This window comes from Pseudophryne corroboree, chromosome 3 (assembly GCF_028390025.1).
Source record: "Pseudophryne corroboree isolate aPseCor3 chromosome 3, aPseCor3.hap2, whole genome shotgun sequence".
Lineage (NCBI taxonomy): Eukaryota > Metazoa > Chordata > Amphibia > Anura > Myobatrachidae > Pseudophryne > Pseudophryne corroboree.
The window spans coordinates 611,569,133-611,593,813 of record NC_086446.1 but is presented as its reverse complement, the minus strand read 5'-3'; the positions used below and the strand labels follow the sequence as shown (position 1 = coordinate 611,593,813).

At 45.5% G+C, this 24,681-nt stretch overlaps 1 protein-coding gene across 6 annotated transcripts in view; it reads left to right on the top strand.

Annotated features, from left to right (window-relative positions):
• MYPN (myopalladin) overlaps positions 1-23,530 on the top strand; it is a 519,866-nt gene extending 496,336 nt beyond the window's left edge. For all 6 annotated transcript variants that reach the window (XM_063961610.1, XM_063961611.1, XM_063961613.1 and 3 more), the window contains 2 exons: positions 12,434-12,567; positions 22,801-23,530. In XM_063961610.1, coding sequence (XP_063817680.1) covers positions 12,434-12,567; positions 22,801-22,973 — 307 coding nt within the window. In that variant the 3' untranslated portion in view covers positions 22,974-23,530. The remainder of the gene's footprint in view (positions 1-12,433; positions 12,568-22,800) is intronic.
• The last annotated feature ends 1,151 nt before the right edge of the window (positions 23,531-24,681 follow it).

Genomic DNA, 24,681 nt, shown 5'->3' with positions numbered 1-24,681 from the left:
GTGTCATCAGTCCCCTCTGCTGCAGCTGATCCCTACACTTGCAGAGATCAGCCAAATAGTGCTTGGAAGGGAACCTCGAACTTTGATCCTCGGCACATGCATCCCCGACCGCCTGTTGCATGGCATTGTGGGGCACAATCTCGGGAGTGGCGACGGCGGTCACAGACAACAACGTCACTTCTAGGGAGCCGCAGCAGCAGGAGGAAGTCAGTTAAAGACGGGGGGGGGGGGGGGGGTACAGTGGGGCATCCCGACATACGCATACTGCTCAACATTTCTGATGGGGCATTCGGGACTGTTGCCCGATTTTGAAAAGGGGATGTGACCTATGGACAAGGGGGCATGGCTTCTAGTGAGAGCCGCGACCACAAGCCATGCCCCCACTTTTGTCATTGAGGGGGCATGCCCAGCGCTCTGTGAGCTGCTGGCATGCCCCCTCTTCCTCTGTCTCCATTGAATAGACACTGTACGCATGCGCACAATGTCTGTTCACTGCTGCAGTGAGTGACAGGAGCTACCCACACTGTGGCCCGTGAGTGGGACAGCGGGACAGTCCCCCGAAAATCAGGACAGTTGGGAGGTATGCTTGCATGATACATCCTGGCCAGGTAACGCACACCTGGCAGCGGCTGCATCACATACATTGTTCAGCTTCTCATTAAGCTACAGTACTTTAAGCGAATTCAAAGCCTACAGTATAACCGCCTTTTACTTTTAAATAATCCTTTCAGAAGCGATGTCTGAAGAACGGTGTTTATTATTTAGTAAAAGGAATCATAAATGTATGTGATAAACAATGAGATGATGTAATACAATTGAGATGATAGTGATAAAACTGTAAATAAAACAATAAGATTCAATTACAATATGCATGTGAAAAGAGCAGACAGGCATATACAATACATGTGACATGGGTATACAAACATACAGGGGCGGAACTCCCGGAGACAGCGGAGTCTGTTGCCACCGGGCTCCTGGCCATGAAGGGGGCACGGCGCCTACAGCTGCTCCGTTGTCCCCCGTTCCGTTCACACGATACGTTTCTGTAGTGCAGCAGGAGCTGCTAGAGGAGCAGCAGCTGACGAACGAGCGAGCGCAGCGCTATCAGCATCAGCGGCGCTCGCTCCTCCTCCTCTCTGTGCTCTCTGCTGCTGTGTGCTCTGGCCTGGGTCGCAGATGTCACGTGACATCCTCCCGCGACCCAGAGCAGCTGCCCGCCAGGACACATAAGAAAAGAGCCGCCTAGCCGCCAGGAGAGAGTGGTAGTGCGGGATAGCGGAGCTGTCACAGTCAGGAGCGTGGACTCCTGTAAAGTACCCTACACTCAGTATGTAAAAATGCAAGCACTTTCGGAAAGAGAGGGGGTGGGGGGGGGGGGTTTGACACATACACATAAAATAGCAGCAGGTTCGGCACTCATAGTGACTCACACACAGGTACACTGATGGCCATTAACCCTGCCACCAGTGTACCTGTGTGTGAGTCACTATGAGTGCTGAACCTGCTGCTATTTTGTGTAATCCTTCTGTTTGGGCACCTGCTGCAGCAACCAGCTTAAAGGGAGAGCCGGACAAAGTGGATTTATATATATATATGAGTGACAGAATGCCGCCCTGCCCGTTTGTGCCCGCCCTGCTAAGGACTGCTCTTCTCCCCCCGCCGCGCTGTCACTTCTCCCCCCGCCGCGCTGATATCTCTCAGCTGAAGGCGGAGACAGGGTCAGCGTGCAGTGGGGAGGAGCAGCCAATCAGAGCCTGTGGTGTCTCCCGCCAGTCCTCCGGCATGGTTTGATTCCCCCTCACCATGGCGCTGCGCGCTGACCTGGGCTCCGCCGTCAGCATCAAGAGACCGGCCCCGCTGACCCGGCACAGCGCTCTCCTCTGCAACGGTGAGTGCCGCTCTGCATCTGCCCTGTGCCCGTCCTCCCCTTCCTCCTAGCGCTCTCTCCCTGTTGCAGTGTGCCTCAGTGTTCTCTCCCTGTTGCAGTGTGCCTCAGTGTTCTCTCCCTGTTGCAGTGTGCCTCAGTGTTCTCTCCCTGTTGCAGTGTGCCTCAGTGTTCTCTCCCTGGTGCAATGTGCCTCAGTGTTCTCTCCCTGGTGCAATGTGCCTCAGTGTTCTCTCCCTGGTGCAATGTGCATCAGTGTTCTCTCCCTGGTGCAATGTGCCTCAGTGTTCTCTCCCTGGTGCAGTGTGCCTCAGTGTTCTCTTCCTGGTGCAATGTGCCTCAGTGCTCTATCCCTGGTGCAGTGTGCCTCAGTGCTCTATCCCTGGTGCAATGTGCCTCAGTGTTCTCTCCCTGGTGCAATGTGCCTCAGTGTTCTCTCCCTGGTGCAATGTGCCTCAGTGTTCTCTCCCTGGTGCAATGTGCCTCAGTGTTCTCTCCCTGGTGCAGTGTGCCTCAGTGTTCTCTCCCTGGTGCAATGTGCCTCAGTGTTCTCTCCCTGGTGCAGTGTGCCTCAGTGTTCTCTCCCTGGTGCAGTGTGCCTCAGTGTTTTCTTCCTGGTGCAGTGTGCCTCAGTGCTCTATCCCTGGTGCAATGTGCCTCAGTGTTCGCTCCCTGGTGCAATGTGCCTCAGTGTTCTCTCCCTGGTGCAGTGTGTCTCAGTGCTCTGCCTGGTGCAATATGTATAACGTGCTCTACCTGGCGCAGTGTGTATAGGAGGTTCTACCTGGTGCAATGTGTATAACGTGCTCTATCTGGCGCAATATGTATAACGTGCTCTACCTGGCACAGTGTGTGTAGGAGGTTCTACCTGGTGCAATGTGTATAACGTGCTCTATCTGGCGCAATATGTATAACGTGCTCTACCTGGCGCAGTGTGTATAGGAGGTTCTACCTGGTGCAATGTGTATAAGCGGCACTGTTGTGTGGTATAATGTGATTTGGTACTATTATGTGGTCACGCCCCTTCCCCACGAAACAACGCCCCTAAATTTTTGCTTCGGCGCGCACTGTCCATGCTTTCACCTATAGGAATGGGAGCACCAAGCATTATAGTATGTACCTAATTTTGCCCTTCTAACTTAAAAATGTGCCCTCACGAATGAAAAATGTGCCCTCCCCGTGATCAGCACCCTGCCCTAAAAAAATCCCAGAGTGAACACTATATATATACACACACACACACACACACACACACACACACACACACACACACACACACACACACACACACACACACACAGAGCGGTGTGGCACTCAAGGCAATAATTACAGAACTCCAATAATGCTGGTAGTCTACCAGCATTATTGGAGTTCTGTCATTATTGCCTTGAGTGCCGCACAGCTGTTCGCTGTATCAGGGCCGAAACTAGGACTAACGGCACCCGGGGCAAGACAGAAATTTAGCGCCCCCCCCCCCAAAAAACAAAAAAAATTCTATATAATAAAATAGAAAAAGAAAATAAAAATAAAAAAAAATAATTAAGAAACAAACAACTAAACACAAAACAGATATCCCTCAGACCAGCAGACCCCCGTAATACACACATGGTGTATATATATATATATATATATATCAGTGATCGCGCTGAGCCGGAAAAAAAGAGGGTCCCAGGGACCCCTCACTTTTAAAAATTGGGGTCCTACCGGTCCTTTTCTGAGTCCCATTGGAGTAAAGGTTCATATTAATCTCATTACCGATTCAAACATAAAAACACAGACTTGATTTGGACACTACAAAAGTGTAGCAGGAGGGGGGGGAAGTGAGAAAGCTGCTGGGCTGTGAAGCATACAGACACTGCACCAGAGCTGTAACTAGACATTTTGGTGCCCTTGTGACAGAAAGTGAATTGGTGCTCCCCACCCTACACTGCAAAGAACAGACAATGCGCGCCGAAGGCGCGCCGCTAAAATTTAGGGGCGTGGCCACATAATAGTGCCAATTCACATTACACCACACAGTAGTGCCGCTTATGCACATTGCATCGGGGTAGAGCACGTTACACACTTTGCACTGGGTAGAGTACGTTATACACTTTGCACCGGGTAGAGCACGTTACACACTTTGCACCGGGTAGAGCACGTTACACACTTTGCAGCGGGTAGAGCACGTTATACACTTTGCAGCGGGTAGAGCACGTTACACACTTTGCAGCGGGTAGAGCACGTTATACACTTTGCAGCGGGTAGAGCACGTTATACACTTTGCACCGGGTAGAGCACGTTATACACTTTGCAACGGGCACAGCACGTTACACACTTTGCACCGGGTAGAGCACGTTACACACTTTGCAGCGGGTAGAGCACGTTATACACTTTGCAACGGGCACAGCACGTTACACACTTTGCACCGGGTAGAGCACGTTACACACTTTGCAGCGGGTAGAGCACGTTATACACTTTGCAGCGGGTAGAGCACGTTACACACTTTGCAGCGGGTAGAGCACGTTATACACTTTGCACCGGGTAGAGCACGTTATACACTTTGCAACGGGCACAGCACGTTACACACTTTGCACCGGGTAGAGCACGTTACACACTTTGCACCGGGTAGAGCACGTTATACACTTTGCACCGGGTAGAGCACGTTACACACTTTGCACCGGGTAGAGCACGTTACACATTGCTGTCACCCGGAGCCCAAGGAGGAGGATTCAGACTGCAGAGCGGGAAGAAAAGTCAGGACGGAGGCTGCCGCGGTGATTGGATGACAGGAAACGCTGCCAGCAGTGATTGGTTGGGGACACTGCTGGCTATGCCGCGGTAATTGGTAGAGGAGTCACAGCGCGTCCCGCAGGACCCCCTCGTTTTTAAAAACTGAGTCCACCACTGCCTATAACGCGTAAAATACGCGTTATAGCGCGTTTTTGCGATCACTGATATATATATATATATGTATATCCATACATATATACACATACGTGTGTGTATATATGTACGCAGCCACATACATATATATATATATATATATATATATATAAACATTTGTAGCTGTCACAGTGGTGAAGATGAGCAGTCTCAGCATTATAGATTAGGGCAATATACTATTTAAGTAAACTAGTTTAAATGAGCTGCAGGGGTTAACACCAGTCACAGTGAGTATGTATGTGTGTGTGTATGTGTTTTACCTCGATTCTCTCACGTCCTGCTTCCATCCATCACTGTGCTATCACTGTGCTGAAACGCTGAATGCAGTTCTGTGTGGGGCCAGAGAAAGGTCAGCAGCATGACCACATTCATAGCTAGGGCGGGCGGGCGGCTGGAATACTTTTTCGGCTTGCAGCTGAGGAAGGGAAACTAGACGTTTCCCTGACTCCCTAGCTCGAGCGGCGGCCATCTTCTGCAGGGTGCAATGCATCATGGGATTTGTAGTCTCTATGCTACTGCATAAAGTGTAAGCAGTAGCACACATGACTACAAATCCCATTTTTCTTCACTAGATTCTCTGCTGTGTCAGACGCAGCTGATCCCAGCGCCCTATCCAATCCCGCGCCCGGGTCACATGCCCCCCTAGCCCCTCCCTAGTTTCGGCTCTGGCTGTATACACATTACTCTTTTGGAGGCACCGGGTGTCTAAAGCTCTGGTATACGGGAGTGCTGGGTCATTTGCTGTGTATCTATCTATCTATCTATCTATCTATCTATCTATCTATATATATATATATATATATATATCATAGATGAATGCGGCTCCCAGACAGTAAACACAGCTTAGACCATGGCTAGCGTATGAACATTTCACACTGTCCCCAATTCTCAGTCCCCTTCCATTGCACATTGCTCTTTGTGTTGATCTCCTATTTGCTTGACCTCTCAATGCCAGACTGGCCACTTATTTGTATATCTTCAAGTCCATTCTACTTGCCTGTAGGCAGAGCGCTGGCTGGGTGTTACTGTGATGTAATTTGTCTATATGGAACTTCCACTTTAAAAACGTAAGTTACAGGCAGTATGGATGTTGTAATGGGCAGTATGGACGGTGTAATGGATAACATTACTCCCTTGCAGCACTGATGTCATGGGTTTTACTCTCATCATGGGCCTAACTGTGTGGAGTTTGTATATTCTCCCCATGCTTGTGTGGGTTTTCTCCCACAATCAAAAAATATACTGGTAGGTTCATTGTCACTCAACAAAAATGAACCCAAGTGTGTGTGTACATGGGCAGGCTAGATGGGCCAAGTGGTTATCTGCCATCAAAATTTGTGTTACTGAAAACTATCATATACTGCTATAGCACCATGAGCCAGGAATTAAGTGGGACATTTATATTCTTTCTGTGCTACTGTACATGCATAATTTGGAAAAATCCGGTGTGGATCATTAGATCGACAGTGTCTAGGTCGACAATGTTTAGGTCGACCACTACAGGTCGACAGGGTTGGAAGGTCGATAGGGTTTCTAGGTCAACATGTGCTAGGTCAACAGGTCAAAAGGTCGACATGAGTTTCACATTTTATTTTATTTTGAACTTTTTCATACTTAACGATCCACGTGGACTACGATAGGAACGGTAATCTGTGCCTTCATGGTGATCTATGCTTACTTGCATTTTTGTTGCCTGTATAACCGTAAATCAGGTTCAAATTTGTTTTACAAAGAGTCGGCATGGGAAGGGGGGGCACCAACATTTATCTTGCCTCCGGGCACCTGGGACGAACTTACGCCACTGCAAACATAACTGGTATTACTGTACATGTACAAACATAAATTGCAGTGCTACCAATATAGCTAACATGCCTAACTGACTAAACAAGCCTATGATGACACAATTAAACCATTAACTCACCATCTAATACGATAGCCAGCTGGACGATATGAGTGTAACCAGAGCCGGCGCTACCCGCTCAGCCAGGGTATGCAGTGCAGGGAGGCGCCATGAATGAAGAGGCGCTCTCCCTGCTCTGCTACCCTGCTGCTGCCAGCTGCAGCTACGCCTGTCAAACTGCAAGGCAGGTAGCAGCGCTGGCAGCGTGTAGCACGGCTCCCGGTGCAAGGTCCCTCTGGCCTGGCTCCCTCCCCGCTGCTCCTGAGTTCCTGACATCCAATGCTGGTGACGGTGAGAGAGAGTTCTGCCGTGCCGCCCGGATAACATTTGGGGACGTGGCCTAATCGCGAGAGGCGCGGCCACGCCCCCTTGTGGAAAAATTACAAAAATCTTTGTGTGGAGTTGGGGGGCTCCTTGAGCCCCTCAGCCAGAGGCAATTTGAGTGGGGAGCGTGATCAGTGTGATCACTTCCCCCCTACCTGTACATGAACAGGCAGAGGTCCAGCAGCAGCAGCCTGTCTCTATGCCTCTGGCACTGCAGCACAGCACACGCTGCCAGGTCTGAGAGCTTATGCTATTGCTGGGGTGGTCTTCAGTTTGCCGGCAGCCGGGCTCCCGACGACCAGCATACCGGCACCGGAATCCCGACCGACGGCATACCGACAGCTTTTCTCCCTCTTGGGGGTCCACGACCCCCCTGGAGGGAGAATAGATAGCGTCGCGCCACCGTGCCCGCAGCGTGGCGAGTGCAGTGTGGCAAGCGCAGCGAGCCTGCATGGGGCTCATTTGCGCTCTCAGCCAGCTGTCGGTATGCCGGCGGTCGGGATTCCGGCGCCGGTATGCTGGTCGCCGGGAGCCCAACCGCCAGCATAACATACTACACCCCTGTTGCTGCAGTCCAGTAAGGAGGGAGGGAAGAAGTGCAGAGGACCAGGCCCCCCACGGGCCCCTCCAGCAGTCCCGGGCTCGAGTAAGTAGTACCCGTTCTCCCCTCTCTGCGTCACTTCCAACATCTTCCAGAGCTGCTGTTGCTGGAGTAATAGAGTCTGCAAGAGGGAGGAGGAGGAGGAGAAGGCAGAGAAGGAGCAGCGCCGGAGCCATGACCTCCTGTAGGTCCCGGGGTCGCACTGTGGAGACATGTGTAAGGGGCACACAATACTGTGGGCATTATTTGTGACACTACTGTGGGCATTATATGAAAGGGGCACTTTTACTGTGGGCATTATATGTGGCACTATGACTGGGCATTATGTGTAAGGGGCAGTGTGAGTGGTGAAGCAGAAGGTACTACATTTACAGTAGCAGGGTGGGTTTGAGGTGATAGGTATGGGGTGGTTCGACTGTACCTGGCATAATGTGTTTAATGTTCTGTACCTGATATAGTGTGTATAATGGGCTCTACCTGGCATAGCGTGTATAATGTTCTGTACCTGGCATAGTGTGTATAATGGGCTGTACCTGGCATAACGTGTATAATGGGCTTTACCTGGCATAATGTGTATAATGGGCTCTACCTGGCATAACGTGTATAATGGACTCTATCTGGCATAATGTGTATAAGCCACTCTACCTGGCATAACATGTACTAGGTGCTATACTGTGCTGTAACGTGTATAAGCTGCTTTTCTGTGTGGCGTAACATGTATAAGGATACTACTGTGCAGTGTAATGTGACTAACGTACACTACTGTGCAGTGTAATGTGACTAACGGACACTACTGTGCAGTGTAATGTGACTAACGGACACTACTGTGAGGTGTAATGTGAATTGGTACTATTCTGTGGCCATGGCCCTATATTTTTGGTGCGCGGCTTCGTTGCGTACTGTCCCTGTCTTGAGCATGGTGGGCACCAAAGGAAACTTTCGCCCTGAGCTCCTCAAGGTCTAGAACAAGCCCTGTCACTGATTTTAAAATATATTTTTATTTTCAAATGTAACATGCCCCCAATTCAATAAAGGGAAAGGGGCGATGAAACATACCCTTGCTCCGGGCACCGTGGCACCTAGCTACACCTCTGGTAAGGGGCACTACTGTGGGCCTTGTGTAAAAGGGGAAGTACTGTGTGGTGTAATGTGTACAAGAAGGGGCACTACTGTGTGATGTAATGTGAATAAGGGGCACAACTATCCAGAGATAAACTGGAAAAATGATTCATGTGATACTGCTAGGGGCAGTATGTTTTTAAACACACTAAATGATAACTACCTAGTCCAACTAATTGAGGAACCAACTAGGTACAATGCAATCTTAGACCTGTTATTAACAAACAATCAGGATTTGGTATCGGGTATTATAGTAGGGGAACCCATAGGAAACAGCGACCACAATATGGTCACATTCAATATCAGTTTCTACAAACAGCCTTATACTGGCTCAACTAGGACTTTAAACTTTAGAAAAGCAAATTTTGAAAAGATGAGGGTATTTTTCAGGGATATTGAATGGGAAGGTTTGTTTTTAGGAAAAAATACTACGGAGAAATGGGAGGTACTAAAATTCCTGCTAGCTAAAAATACACTCAAATATATTCCTATGAGTAGCAAAAAAGGGAATAAAAATCATAAACCGATGTGGCTTAACAAAAAGATTAAGGAACTTATGGGCAAGAAAAGGCGAGCATTTAAAAAATACAAATCTGACGGGGAAGCAGAGTCATTTCAGCACTATAAGGAATGTAACAAAAATTGCAAAAAGGAAATAAGAGCGGCTAAAGTAGAAACTGAAAAACTAGTAGCAAAGGAAAGCAAAGCGAATCCCAAAAAATTCTTTAAATACATTAATAGCAAGAGATTAAAAAAGGAGAGTATAGGCCCTTTGAAAGACAAGTTGGGAGTCTTAAGCAAAAATGATAATGACATAGCGGACACACTAAATGAGTTTTTTTCAACAGTATTCACTAGAGAGGACCCAATTCAGGGACTGACACACAATCTCAATAATGACAATATCACACTGATAGGTACTTATTTAAGCAAGGAAGTAGTCTGTGACCGATTAAAACATTTAAAGATTAATAAATCACCAGGGCCCGATGGTATTCATCCAAGGGTTCTAATGGAGCTTCACTCTGAACTGGCAAAACCGCTATCTTTGATCTTTGAGGATTCAGTTATATCAGGTATGGTTCCCAAAGACTGACGTATAGCGGAAGTAGTGCCTATATTCAAAAAGGGAAGTAAAGCTGAACCAGGTAATTATAGACCAGTTAGTCTTACATCTATAGTGGGGAAAGTATTGGAAGGTATTCTAAGAGATAGTATTCAGAAGTTCCTTGAAACCAATAAGGTAATTAAAAGGAATCAACATGGGTTTATGAAGGACAGATCCTGTCAAACCAACTTACTTGGCTTTTATGAAACAGTAAGCGCAAACCTAGATCAGGGTAAAGACGTGGATGTAATCTTTTTAGACTTTGCCAAAGCGTTCGATACTGTACCACACATGAGACTTATATACAAGCTACAAGAATCAGGGCTAGGAAGCACAATATGCACTTGGGTCAAAAACTGGTTAGATAATAGAGCAGCGCGTTGTGGTTAATGGATCTTTTTCAACTTGGACTGAAGTGCTAAGTGGTGTCCCGCAAGGCTCAGTATTAGGACCGCTATTGTTCAATATTTTCATTAACGACCTAACAGAAGGTCTAGAGAGCATGGTGTCAATTTTTGCAGATGATACCAAATTGTGTAAGGCTATAAATACAGAGGAGGATGCCGAGTCTCTTCAGAACGACTTAGTTAAATTAGAAGCATGGGCAGCCAAATGGAGAATGCGCTTCAACACAGACAAGTGTAAGGTAATGCACTGTGGTAACAAGAACAAAAATTACACCTACCTACTAAATGGGGTAAAATTAGGGGATTCTGTACTGGAAAAGGACTTAGGTGTCCTCATAGATAGCAAGCTAAGCAGTAGTAACCAAAGTAGGACTGCAGCAAAGAAGGCTAATAAGATATTAGCATGCATAAAACGGGGTATTGATGCTAGGGACGAGAGTATTATACTCCCGTTATATAAATCACTAGTGAGGCCACACCTCGAATACTGTGTACAGTTCTGGGCACCGTACTACAAAAAGGATATACTGGAGCTTGAAAAGGTACAGAGGAGGGCGACCAAACTAATTAAGGGCACGGAGACGATGGAATACAAGGAAAGGCTTGAAAGACTAGGCATGTTTACATTGGAAAAGCGGAGACTAAGAGGGGATATGATCAACATCTACAAATATATAAGGGGACAATACACAGAGCTTGCGCGGGACCTGTTTTTGGTTAGATCAACACAGAGGACTCGTGGACACTCGCTCAGGTTAGAGGAGAGGAGATTCCGCACAATACGGCGTAAAGGCTTTTTCACGGTAAGGACAATACGTGTTTGGAATTCCCTGCCCGAGGGAGTTGTAATGGCGGAATCTGTCAACACCTTTAAAAATGGGTTAGATAAATTCCTATTGGATAAGGATATCCAGGGGTATGGTGCATAGTCATGCATTATAGTTACTATTAATAGGGATAAAATGCAATGGCTGACAGCAGCATCAGTCAGAAATTTTAGTCAAATCATCATGTATAGGACACAAATAGGTTGAACTCGATGGACAATTGTCTTTTTTCAACCTCAGATACTATGTAACTATGTGGTGTAATATGAATCAGGGGCACTACGTTTGGGGTATTGTGAATAAGACTGTAATACTGTGTGGTGTAATTTGAATTGTGGGTACCATTGTGGCCACGCCCTTTCCTTGTGTGACCACACCCCTTTTTGCGGCATGCGCTGTTCTTTTTTTTTATGGGAGGGCGCAAATTTATCATTTGCAGGGGGGCACCAAATACTCTAGCACCGGCCCTGAGTGTAACTATTCTGTCTATGTCCATGTGTGAAGAGAAAATGGCTACTCACAGCTTCCTTGACCCAACATGCATTGCTAAGCTAACTACAACAAGTTAGGAGGGACAAAAGAGAATAGACAATTTTGAGATATTTCTGTGCTGACCACTGGAGAGAGTTGATTATACAGGTTACTGTGACACAGAAACAAAAGGAGTCTAATGGTGTGTACACACGGTGAGATCCTTGCTATGCCCGATTTTCACTTTGCAATTTCCCCTGAACTCCCCGGAGCCCAGCACCACTGATTTTTACTAACTTTTCTTGAGATATGGACTATGTGTGCCTACGATTTTGGCTTCTGTGAGATTTTGGCTTATGTGAGATTTAATTGACATGTGAGATGAACTAGATAGTACACTGATCTAGCAGGGATTGACTTGCCTGCAACGTCTATCTTTTCTTGCGATACCGACCTGGCTGGACGACTCATCGGGATCGCAAGTGGCATAACACTTTGAGATTTGCACTAACTTTTCTTGCGATTTTGACTATATAGTCAAAATCAAAAGAAAAAATCTCACCGTGTGTACACACCATAACAACTATGCTGGAAGGCATGACATACATTATTGCCAGGTAAAGAGATAAAGAGCTTGGCCTTGTGAATTCCATGTGCTGTTGATCATGGGGTGTATAATAATATGAGTAGGACTGTCTCACAGGCTGTGACATTTACCCCAAGTGTTTTTCATTCATAGCAGTAAATTATTTTATTTTTTTGCACAGTTTCATAAACGACCCACTTTGTGTTTTACATCCTTTGTGTTATGTTTTTCCTAATAGTTTGTGACAGATAGTTGTGTTGTTTTTATTTACATCTTGCAGTATGCATCAGGATACCACTGGGTACGTGTGTCTCCTCATCCAACCGGCCAGGAAAGAGGATGCCGGATGGTACACATTGTCTGCAAAGAATGAGGCAGGAATTGTATCCTGCACTGCCAGGCTGGACATATATGGTAGGTTTCTATAGCTAATAGACGCACAATCTAGAATGTGAAAAATATGTCTACATAATAAACAGCGCAAAATAGTGGTATGCTAATTGTTACATAATCCAAGTGTTCTGTATCTGACATTCAGATGTAGCGGCAAATACTGGTGCTCTTCTAACAGTGTGGAGATTTACAGAGTTAAATTTAAAAGTTAAAAGTAAATTAGGAAAATGTATTAATTAGTTGTAGATTGTGATGCGATGGGCGCTTGTCTGTCTCTCTGCACTTTATTGGCTATCAGAGCTTATAAATTCTAAAGACTTTGTTAAAAAAAGATGTAGGCAAGTCATTCAAGATAACATTATCACATGTATTATGGTATTGTGCCAAGTAACTGTCACATTGTCATTTTAATACTCTCAGTAGATGAGGAATAAATATTGGTTGAGTGGAGGAGAGGCGCGCATTGCTTACATCTAGAGGTTGTTATATTGGTTGCGTGGAGGAGAGGCGCGCATTGCTTACATCCAGAGGCTGTTATATTGGTTGTGTGGAGGAGAGGCGCGCATTGCTTACATCCAGAGGCTGTTATATTGGTTGTGTGGAGGAGAGGCGCGCATTGCTTACATCCAGAGGCTGTTATATTGGTTGTGTGGAGGAGAGGCGCGCATTGCTTACATCCAGAGGCTGTTATATTGGTTGCGTGGAGGAGAGGTGCGCATTGCTTACATCCAGAGGCTGTTATATTGGTTGTGTGGAGGAGAGGTGCGCATTGCTTATATCCAGAGGCTGTTATATTGGTTGCGTGGAGGAGAGGCAGGCATTGCTTACATCCAGAGGCTGTTATATTGGTTGCGTGGAGGAGAGGCGTGCATTGCTTACATCTAGAGGTTGTTATATTGGTTGCGTGGAGGAGAGGCAGGCATTGCTTACATCTAGAGGTTGTTATATTGGTTGCGTGGAGGAGAGGCGGGCATTGCTTACATCTAGAGGTTGTTATATTGGTTGCGTGGAGGAGAGGTGCGCATTGCTTATATCCAGAGGCTGTTATATTGGTTGTGTGGAGGAGAGGTGTGCATTGCTTATATCCAGAGGCTGTTATATTGGTTGCGTGGAGGAGAGGTGCGCATTGCTTATATCCAGAGGCTGTTATATTGGTTGCGTGGAGGAGAGGTGCGCATTGCTTATATCCAGAGGCTGTTATATTGGTTGTGTGGGGGAGAGGTGCGCATTGCTTATATCCAGAGGCTGTTGTATTGGTTGCGTGGAGGAGAGGTGCGCATTGCTTATATCCAGAGGCTGTTGTATTGGTTGCGTGGAGGAGAGGCGCGCATTGCTTATATTCAGAGGTTGTTATATTGGTTGCGTGGAGGAGAGGCGTGCATTGCTTACATCTAGAGGTTGTTATATTGGTTGCGTGGAGGAGAGGTGCGCATTGCTTATATCCAGAGGCTGTTGTGTTGGTTGCGTGGGGGAGAGGCGCGCATTGCTTACATCTAGAGGTTGTTATATTGGTTGCGTGGAGGAGAGGCAGGCATTGCTTACATCCAGAGGCTGTTATATTGGTTGCGTGGAGGAGAGGCGCGCATTGCTTACATCCAGAGGCTGTTATATTGGTTGCGTGGAGGAGAGGCGCGCATTGCTTACATCTAGAGGTTGTTATATTGGTTGCGTGGAGGAGAGGCGTGCATTGCTTACATCTAGAGGTTGTTATATTGGTTGCGTGGAGGAGAGGTGCGCATTGCTTATATCCAGAGGCTGTTATATTGGTTGTGTGGAGGAGAGGTGCGCATTGCTTATATCCAGAGGCTGTTATATTGGTTGCGTGGAGGAGAGGTGCGCATTGCTTATATCCAGAGGCTGTTGTATTGGTTGCGTGGAGGAGAGGCGCGCATTGCTTATATTCAGAGGTTGTTATATTGGTTGCGTGGAGGAGAGGCGTGCATTGCTTACATCTAGAGGTTGTTATATTGGTTGCGTGGAGGAGAGGTGCGCATTGCTTATATCCAGAGGCTGTTGTGTTGGTTGCGTGGGGGAGAGGCGCGCATTGCTTACATCTAGAGGTTGTTATATTGGTTGCGTGGAGGAGAGGCAGGCATTGCTTACATCCAGAGGCTGTTATATTGGTTGCGTGGAGGAGAGGCGCGCATTGCTTACATCCAGAGGCTGTTATATTGGTTGCGTGGAGGAGAGGCGCGCATTGCTTACATCTAGAGGTTGTTATATTGGTTGCGTGGAGGAGAGGCGTGCATTGCTTACATCTAGAGGTTGTTATATTGGTTGCGTGGAGGAGAGGTGCGCATTGCTTATATCCAGAGGCTGTTATATTGGTTGTGTGGAGGAAAGGTGTGCATTGCTTATATCCAGAGGCTGTTATATTGGTTGCGTGGAGGAGAGGTGCGCATTGCTTATATCCAGAGGCTGTTGTATTGGTTGCGTGGAGGAGAGGCGTGCATTGCTTATATTCAGAGGTTGTTATATTGGTTGCGTGGAGGAGAGGCGTGCATTGCTTACATCTAGAGGTTGTTATATTGGTTGCGTGGAGGAGAGGTGCGCATTGCTTATATCCAGAGGCTGTTGTGTTGGTTGCGTGGGGGAGAGGCGCGCATTGCTTACATCTAGAGGTTGTTATATTGGTTGCGTGGAGGAGAGGCAGGCATTGCTTACATCCAGAGGCTGTTATATTGGTTGCGTGGAGGAGAGGCGCGCATTGCTTACATCCAGAGGCTGTTATATTGGTTGCGTGGAGGAGAGGCGCGCATTGCTTACATCTAGAGGTTGTTATATTGGTTGCGTGGAGGAGAGGCAGGCATTGCTTACATCTAGAGGTTGTTATATTGGTTGCGTGGAGGAGAGGTGCGCATTGCTTATATCCAGAGGCTGTTATATTGGTTGCGTGGAGGAGAGGCGCGCATTGCTTACATCCAGAGGCTGTTATATTGGTTGCGTGGAGGAGAGGTGCGCATTGCTTACATCCAGAGGCTGTTATATTGGTTGCGTGGAGGAGAGGCAGGCATTGCTTACATCCAGAGGCTGTTATATTGGTTGCGTGGAGGAGAGGCAGGCATTGCTTACATCCAGAGGCTGTTATATTGGTTGCATGGAGGAGAGGCGCGCATTGCTTACATCTAGAGGTTGTTATATTGGTTGCGTGGAGGAGAGGCGCGCATTGCTTACATCCAGAGGCTGTTATATTGGTTGTGTGGAGGAGAGGTGCGCATTGCTTATATCCAGAGGCTGTTATATTGGTTGCGTGGAGGAGAGGCGCGCATTGCTTACATCCAGAGGCTGTTATATTGGTTGCGTGGAGTAGAGGCGCGCATTGCTTACATCTAGAGGTTGTTATATTGGTTGTGTGGAGGAGAGGCGCGCATTGCTTACATCTAGAGGTTGTTATATTGGTTGCGTGGAGGAGAGGCATGCATTGCTTACATCTAGAGGTTGTTATATTGGTTGCGTGGAGGAGAGGCGCGCATTGCTTACATCTAGAGGTTGTTATATTGGTTGCGTGAAGGAGATGCGCGCATTGCTTACATCTAGAGGTTGTTATATTAGTCGCGTGGAGGAGAGGCGCGCATTGCTTACATCTAGAGGTTGTTATATTGGTTGCGTGGAGGAGAGGCGCGCATTGCTTACATCCAGAGGCTGTTATATTGGTTGCGTGGAGTAGAGGCGCGCATTGCTTACATCTAGAGGTTGTTATATTGGTTGTGTGGAGGAGAGGCGCGCATTGCTTACATCTAGAGGTTGTTATATTGGTAGCGTGGAGGAGAGGCGCGCATTGCTTACATCTAGAGGTTCTTATATTGGTTGCGTGAAGGAGAGGCGCGCATTGCTTACATCTAGAGGTTGTTATATTAGTTGCGTGGAGGAGAGGCGCGCATTGCTTACATCCAGAAGCTGTTATATTGGTTGTGTGGAGGAGAGGCAGGCATTGCTTACATACGGAAGGCTGTTATGTTGGTTGCGTGGAGGAGAGGCGCGCATTGCTTACATCCAGAGGCTGTTATATTGGTTGTGTGGAGGAGAGGCGCGCATTGCTTACATCCCGAGGCTGTTATATTGGTTGCGTGGAGGAGAGGCGCGCATTGCTTACATTCAGAGGCTGTTATATTGGTTGTGTGGAGGAGAGGCAGGCATTGCTTACATCCAGAGGCTGTTATATTGGTTGTGTGGAGGAGAGGCAGGCATTGCTTACATCCAGAGGCTGTTATATTGGTTGTGTGGAAAAGAGGCACGCATTGCTTACATCCAGAGGCTGTTATATTGGTTGTGTGGAGGAGAGGCGCGCATTGCTCACATCCAGAGGCTGTTATATTGGTTGCGTGGAGGAGAGGCAGGCATTGCTTACATTCAGAGGCTGTTATGTTGGTTGCGTGGAGGAGAGGCAGGCATTGCTTACATTCAGAGGCTGTTATGTTGGTTGCGTGGAGGAGAGGCGTGCATTGCTTACACCCAGAGGCTGTTATGTTGGTTGCGTGGAGGAGAGGCGTGCATTGCTTACACCCAGAGGCTGTTATATTGGTTGCGTGGAGGAGAGGCGTGCATTGCTTACACCCAGAGGCTGTTATATTGGTTGCGTGGAGGAGAGGCAGGCATTGCTTACATTCAGAGGCTGTTATATTGGTTGTGTGGAGGAGAGGCGCATATTGCTTACAATTAGAAACTCTGCAGTTATTAGACGATAGATGGGATCTTGGCATACATGATTTCTATCTATACTTTCTTGCCATATAGCCAGTCTATGCATGGTGTCCAGCCACCATAATGGAAGCCATGGTTATGGGCTCCTACAATGGCTCCTCTCCCTCTGGCATTGCAATTACAGCACTTATTGATGAAGTCCTTTGGGCTTGGCAAGGGTGTTCCCAGGGTTACCGGGGCACTTCCACTACTTCCTGTCACTCTGTATGACTTTTACCTATAGCTGCGCAAAAGATCATCAGCTTATAGGATGCACCCTCTATAAGTGTAGAGTGGATATCCCAGCCATCCAGAGAGATGACAGGGAGCATATTCTGGAGTATCTAATTGGCAGTACTCAGTGTCGGACTGGGGCATGAAGGGCCCACCGGGGGAATGCAGTTATAGGGGCCCATACTTAGGGGTGTTGCCAGCCTACAAAGGGGGTGTGCACAGCCTCCACAGAGGCTTGAAATACACAATAGTTTAGTGCAGTGTAATGCCACATATCTACCATGTATAATACAAGTGCACAGTCTGGAACCTGATCCTTAGAGGAAGGAGTGGGCCCTCAGGCAGTGGGGCCTACCGGTGGTTTCCCTGGTACCCCTGTGGGCCAGTCCGACCCTGGCAGTACTAAACAAACTAATGCAGTTACAGTTTTCACATATTATACATCTGATGGACTGCTTCATATGAAGTATAAAAAGCTTCCCACAATGATAGGTTAAGGACAGGACCTATCTCCATATGTTATGGTCCTGCCTAGGGATAACTCACTCAAAAGAGGAAGATTCCCTGTAATGGGCACACGCGGACAAGTGTACTTTCTTAAAGTCAAATATCTGTTACGATAGATGACCACAGATTCTAAAATATAACTTTTAATATTATTACTAAAACATGAGCGAAATATAGTGTATGTGAATTGTGAATATTTGTGAACGAATTAAATAAAGTGAATTAAAAAGCTTAGCCACTGTAATGATGTATTTCTTCACTGTCTCCAATGTTTTAAACAGTGTTTCAGTATTAGTAACAACTTAAGTTGCCAAATGTCTTGCAATGATACATTTGTATCTGGGAGTAAACAACTCCTTCATGTAATTTAGTGATACCACCACTATTCTAATTTTGACTTCGTGTTTTCAGTGTGCGCATCACTGACTACAATACACTGTATTTAAATGGTGGGCCATGATATAATGTTGCCTCCTCTAAATAATGTATTAATGAATTTGCTGCTTGGGGGATTGATGTCCCTGTGCTACTGTCCTAAATGATTAGCTATATGGTGCCTTATGTGTGTTAATTCTCTCCTTGAACTGCCCTTATTACTGTCTAACAGAAAATTCTCAGACAGTTGGGGCTTGATCTCATTCTCTACACATATGTATCATTGATAATACTCTTTACTATATGGCTGTGAATCAAGTTTATAAATCCTATATCTACATCAATTGCACATAATATGTTGTGGAATTTTTGTGCGTATACCATACAGCCACTGTTTATTATCAGGTTCTACTTAACATCTATTATGCACGTGTGTGGTATATTGTAGAGTTTTGCCAAATAGTATTTCCTCAATACTGGAGCAATTATTTCTTTAATATCGCAACCAATGTGCTCATTAGGCAATCACCCATATATATTATAGTATTTCCTTATGTCACATTTACCAAACAGCATTAATTCATAATAGGATAATTGATTATTCAGTATTATATACAGCACATATATTTTCTTTATTTGTAATAGCGTATAATGCATGCAAGTTCATCCACACTGTAGCTGGGACCACTATAAATCCCCTCAATGTTTAGCCGCTATTACATTAGACGTTATAGGGCCGGCACACTGGGATCTTATACTTAGAAACCCCAGTGCAGCAATGTCATCGGCTCCCTCCCGCAGCGTGTATCAGCAGGAACAAGCTACAATGTAGCAGGGACCACACTGTGTCCCTTCAATGTTTAGCCGCTATTATATTACAGGGCCGGCACACTGGGATCTTATACTTGAAAGTCCCAGTTCAGCAGTACCCTCGGTTCCCTCCCGCAGCGTGTGTCAGCGGGAAGCCGCTGACCGCGGCTCCCGTGTAAGACCACCCGCGTGGCTGGGTGTGCTATATAGCGTCTATCTCCCGTGCGATGTGCACACAGGAGGACCCGCGGCGGCAGCAAATACTCTTGAGGCACAGCTATTTATATAAACAAGCTAGGCAACATAAATTGTACAGTGGCTAAGCTAAGTTTTAAAAAAAGGACACATAGTAAGTGCGTCCGATCCCTAACGATCGTTTCGCATTTGCTAAATCATAGGATTAAGGTTTTTTTCCTATGATTAAGCAAATGCGAAACCATCGTTAGGGATCGGACGCACTAAGGGGTCTATTCATGTAAGAATGCAATGTTTATGTTTAACTTATTACTAAACATCGCATTCTTATTTCAGGGGTTTTTTCAGATTTTTAACGCAATTCATTAATACTTACCAGTTCCCTGATGCGATGAGGTATCCGGCTGTTCCGCGATCCCGGCTTCCCCAGTCTTCTCTCTTCATACCGCGGCTGGGATCTTCTGCACATGCGCAGTGTCCCCCCCCTGCCTCCAGGTGTCATCTGCGCATGCGCCGGGGAAACGAGACCTCCAGCGGCGGGCAAGGGCAGCAAGGAGGAGGTGACCCGGCATATGCAAATGCATATGACCTGGGCTCCTCTGATTGGCTCTTGTCACGGAAGGGGGCGGGGAGAAGGCAGGAGATGGACGTCTTCACTGCTCTTCTCCTGTACAAGCCTCCACATCGCCTGTCTGAGATGGCGATGGGGTTTTGCGAAGGGTAACGGAAAGCTGGGCTTTCCGTTCCTACATGAATTGCAGTCACCATACAAACGTATGGTGATGCGATTCAGTCACAGAGCGGGGGTGCCGCTGGGGAAGTCAGGGACTTCTCCACGGTAACCCGCTCTGTGAATTGCGGTAAGCAGAGAAAAGCCCTGTTTACCGCAAAACAGGGCTTTTCTCTGCTGCATGAATAGACCCCTTACTATGTGTCCTTTTTTTAAAACTTAGCTTAGCCACTGTACAATTTATGTTGCCTAGCTTGTTTATATAAATAGCTGTGCCTCAAGAGTATTTGCTGCCGCCGCGGGTCCTCCTGTGTACACATCGCACGGGAGATAGACGCTATATAGCACACCCAGCCACGCGGGTGGTCTTACACGGGAGAGCCACGGTCAGCGGCTTCCCGCTGACACACGCTGCGGGAGGGAACCGAGGGTACTGCTGCACTGGGACTTTCAAGTATAAGATCCCAGTGTGCCGGCCCTGTAATATAATAGCGGCTAAACATTGAAGGGACACAGTGTGGTCCCTGCTACATTGTAGCTTGTTCCTGCTGATACACGCTGCGGGAGGGAGCTGATGATATTGCTGCACTGGGGTTTCTAAGTATAAGATCCCAGTGTGCCGGCCCTATAACGTCTAATGTAATAGCGGCTAAACATTGAGGGGATTTATAGTGGTCCCAGCTACAGTGTGGATGAACTTGCATGCATTATACGCTATTACAAATAAAGAAAATATATGTGCTGTATATAATACTGAATAATCAATTATCTTATTATGAATTAATGCTGTTTGGTAAATGTGACATAAGGAAATACTATAATATATATGGGTGATTGCCTAATGAGCACATTGGTTGCGATATTAAAGAAATAATTGCTCCAGTATTGAGGATAAATATTAGCTATTTGGCAAAACTCTACAATATACCACACACGTGCATAATAGATGTTAAGTAGAACCTGATAATAAACAGTGGCTGTATGGTATACGCACAAAAATTCCACAACATATTATGTGCAATTGATGTAGATATAGGATTTATAAACTTGATTCACAGCCATATAGTAAAGAGTATTATCAATGATACATATGTGTAGAGAATGAGATCAAGCCCCAACTGTCTGAGAATTTTCTGTTAGACAGTAATAAGGGCAGTTCAAGGAGAGAATTAACACACATAAGGCACCATATAGCTAATCATTTAGGACAGTAGCACAGGGACATCAATCCCCCAAGCAGCAAATTCATTAATACATTATTTAGAGGAGGCAACATTATATCATGGCCCACCATTTAAATACAGTGTATTGTAGTCAATGATGCGCACACTCAAAACACGAAGTCAAAATTAGAATAGTGGTGGTATCACTAAATTACATGAAGGAGTTGTTCACTCCAAGATACAAATGTATCATTGCAAGACATTTGGCAACTTAAGTTGTTACTAATACTGAAACACTGTTTAAAACATTGGAGACAGTGAAGAAATACATCATTACAGTGGCTAAGCTTTTTAATTCACTTTATTTAATTCGTTCACAAATATTCACAATTCACATACACTATATTTCGCTCATGTTTTAGTAATAATATTAAAAGTTATATTTTAGAATCTGTGGTCATCTATCGTAACAGATATTTGACTTTAAGAAAGTACACTTGTCCGCGTGTGCCCATTACAGGGAATCTTCCTCTTTTGAATCTCTATACTTACGCTATTCCTTGGAGCACCTCCCAATAGATAAAAGGTACATACCTAGATCATTGAACATAAGGGAAAGGACATATATCACATATATAAAAAATATTAAACGCAAATAAGCGTCTGTGCGACTCTTCCTTTACCTAGTAGGGATAACTCACTGTTAGGGGGAAGTCTTGGAAGAGATATTTGAGCTTGCCAAGGTCCCGGAATGTGTCTGCTCTGTTGAGTGACAAGGTAATCATTAAACCTCTACCAGCATTACTGCTCAGTTCTGCCTATTGGAAAGCATCCAAAGAGGATCAGTTTCAGCACAGGCATAAAATAACTCTCATTGTAAACATACAGGGGCTGTTTCTGAATCGGTCACACTTCTGTGACTTTAAGCAAATGCAACTGCAAAGCTCTTCCTTGGTGTACGTCCGTGTGTCCAAATATGCAAGGACTGAGACCCCAACTGTCTGCGTCCATACGCACTGTACCATCTGCCCTATGGCAGGTGCAGATTCTGTGTTTGTATATGGCGTCCTATGTGAATGATTCTGCATCTCTGTACACTGCCACTATCCATGATACGCCCATAAAATGGACCATCTACATTGCATCTCCTAAGCCCCTCCCTGTCACCGGCCAGGAATGCCCAATTTGGGTCCGAGACTCCGGCCGAACTCGTACATTTTTTTTAAAGCAGCAAACATTTACAAGGCAAAACCAGGTTGGTTTTGCCTTGTAAATGTGTGCTGCTTTAAAAAAAAAGGCATCAAAGCATTTCTGATACAGTGCATCTCCTGTGTGGCTCATTGGCAACTCCGTAGCTCATTGTGCACACGCTGTCTAGATGCATGTGCCGTGCAACTTTGATGCATACACAGAAGAGATAAAAATCCCCCCACTGCTTCCAACTCAGTTTTGTCCCTAAATAAAGGAACAAAATCAAATGCAGATACTATTGTAAATTCATATTCATCCAGTATGACAATAAACATTATATAATGTGTATAATTTCATATCTTTTTGTAGCGCAATGGCACCAGCAAATTCCTCAACCAATTAAAAAGATTCGACCTACTTCTTCTCGCTACTCAACATTCTCTGCTCCAAGCCTGGATATCCTGATCCCTTTCCCCTCTGCAGAAATGCCACTAAGTTTTATGTCTCATACCCGCGATGTGGTGGAAAGCGAGGAGCTTTGAATTCAGCTGGCTACAGTATCACGAAAACTGTGAAGAAAATGACACCGGAAAGTTTACAAACTTTTTTTTTTTTTTTTTCGTTTTTCTTTTCTATATAACCTATTATTTTTTTTTTTTTCCCCCCAAGCATAATACATGGAAAGCAGAATATTTTAACTGTTTAATGCTATGTGGTCCTTCTAGGCATCATTGCACATCCAGATAGTGAAAGGGTTAAGACACTTTTGTCATTTCTATAAGTTGGGCGCACCAGTAATATGCACAGATTTCTGTAGCTGTGTCACTGACCGTGTGATCTGTTTGATCATGATAATGCTGTGTATTTACCCTATTTAATTATTTATGTTCTTAGGCAGTATAAAGATCAATAGATGTTCTATTAATATTAAAATGTGTACGTATCATTTGTATTTAACGATTCATTGTTATGTAGTGAGGCTGACACTGTCACTGTAGATGCTTTAAGTTAAAGGCCATCTCCTGGTAATACCTTGATAGCTTGTCTATATTAAGAGGAAATATAGATATATTATGGAATAAAATGGCAACAAACTGTGTGTTTTTAGACTCTTTCTGAGATTATTTGTTTTCTTTTTAACCATAATTTTACAATTTTGTTATTTTACCTTATTTTATTTTTTTGCAGCTGTTCAATTGAAGATACAATATATAATACTATGTCATATTTCTTTAAACAAACTTTACTGGGGTATAATGATGGTTTCAAATTTGGTTACTGAACAGGGATTTCACCAACTGGATGGGAATCTTTATATTTGGGTGACTTTAGTATACAGATAAGGCACACTTTAGTTTCCATGAGCAATAGAGAAAACACACCCATTGCAGAAATTGCGAATGCATCGCAATATGCGGGCTGATCGCAAAATCATACACAATACCGGAACATCAAAGATTTTTCCCATCTGCGCCAGGCAAGGTCGTCTACAATTCTTGCGACACAAGAGGCTTGAAGTGGGCATCGCTGATGTCAGGGGCCCTCCATAAAAATGCCTGGGCACGCTTGCGTTTTGTCAGGCACACCCAGAAAACGTCAGGTTTCCGCCTAGAAACGCCGGCTTCCTGTAAGTCAAACAGCTGCTGCATTGCGATCACGATGTGTATGCAATTTCTGTTGCTATTTTTACTCGCACATGCGCAGCCGTTCGATAATTGTCCAGATTGCGATTAGCAAATTTTGGTAATCCTTACTGAATGAGGTCCAAAATCCTTAGATCCTGCAGATTTCTAAAGTTTTATGCATTAATAAAATTTCCCCTGAATGTATTAAGATGATATTGCAGTAGATATCTGGCCTACATGCTTTGGTTCCTGCCAGTGGCGTAAGTTCGTCCCAGTTGCCCGGAGGCAAGATAAATGTTGGTGCCCCCCTATTTCCTATATTAAGATAAATGTGTGTATGTATGTGTGTGCGTGTGTGTGTGTGTGTGTGTGTGTGTGTGTGTGTGGTGTTCTGCAAAAAAATGTATATACTGTATTTATACTTTTAATTGTCTTATTTTAAATCACACATTTCTTAGCAGTCATACCCAGGATTAGAAGCCATGACCTGTTACACTGACAGCAGACACTTTACTGATGAAGCTATTTGCTCCTGTACAGGAAGCATGAGAATTCTAACTATATGAAGTTACGTGTAATTGTCAGAGAAGTATCTTCATATAGTTAAAATTCTCATATTTCCTGT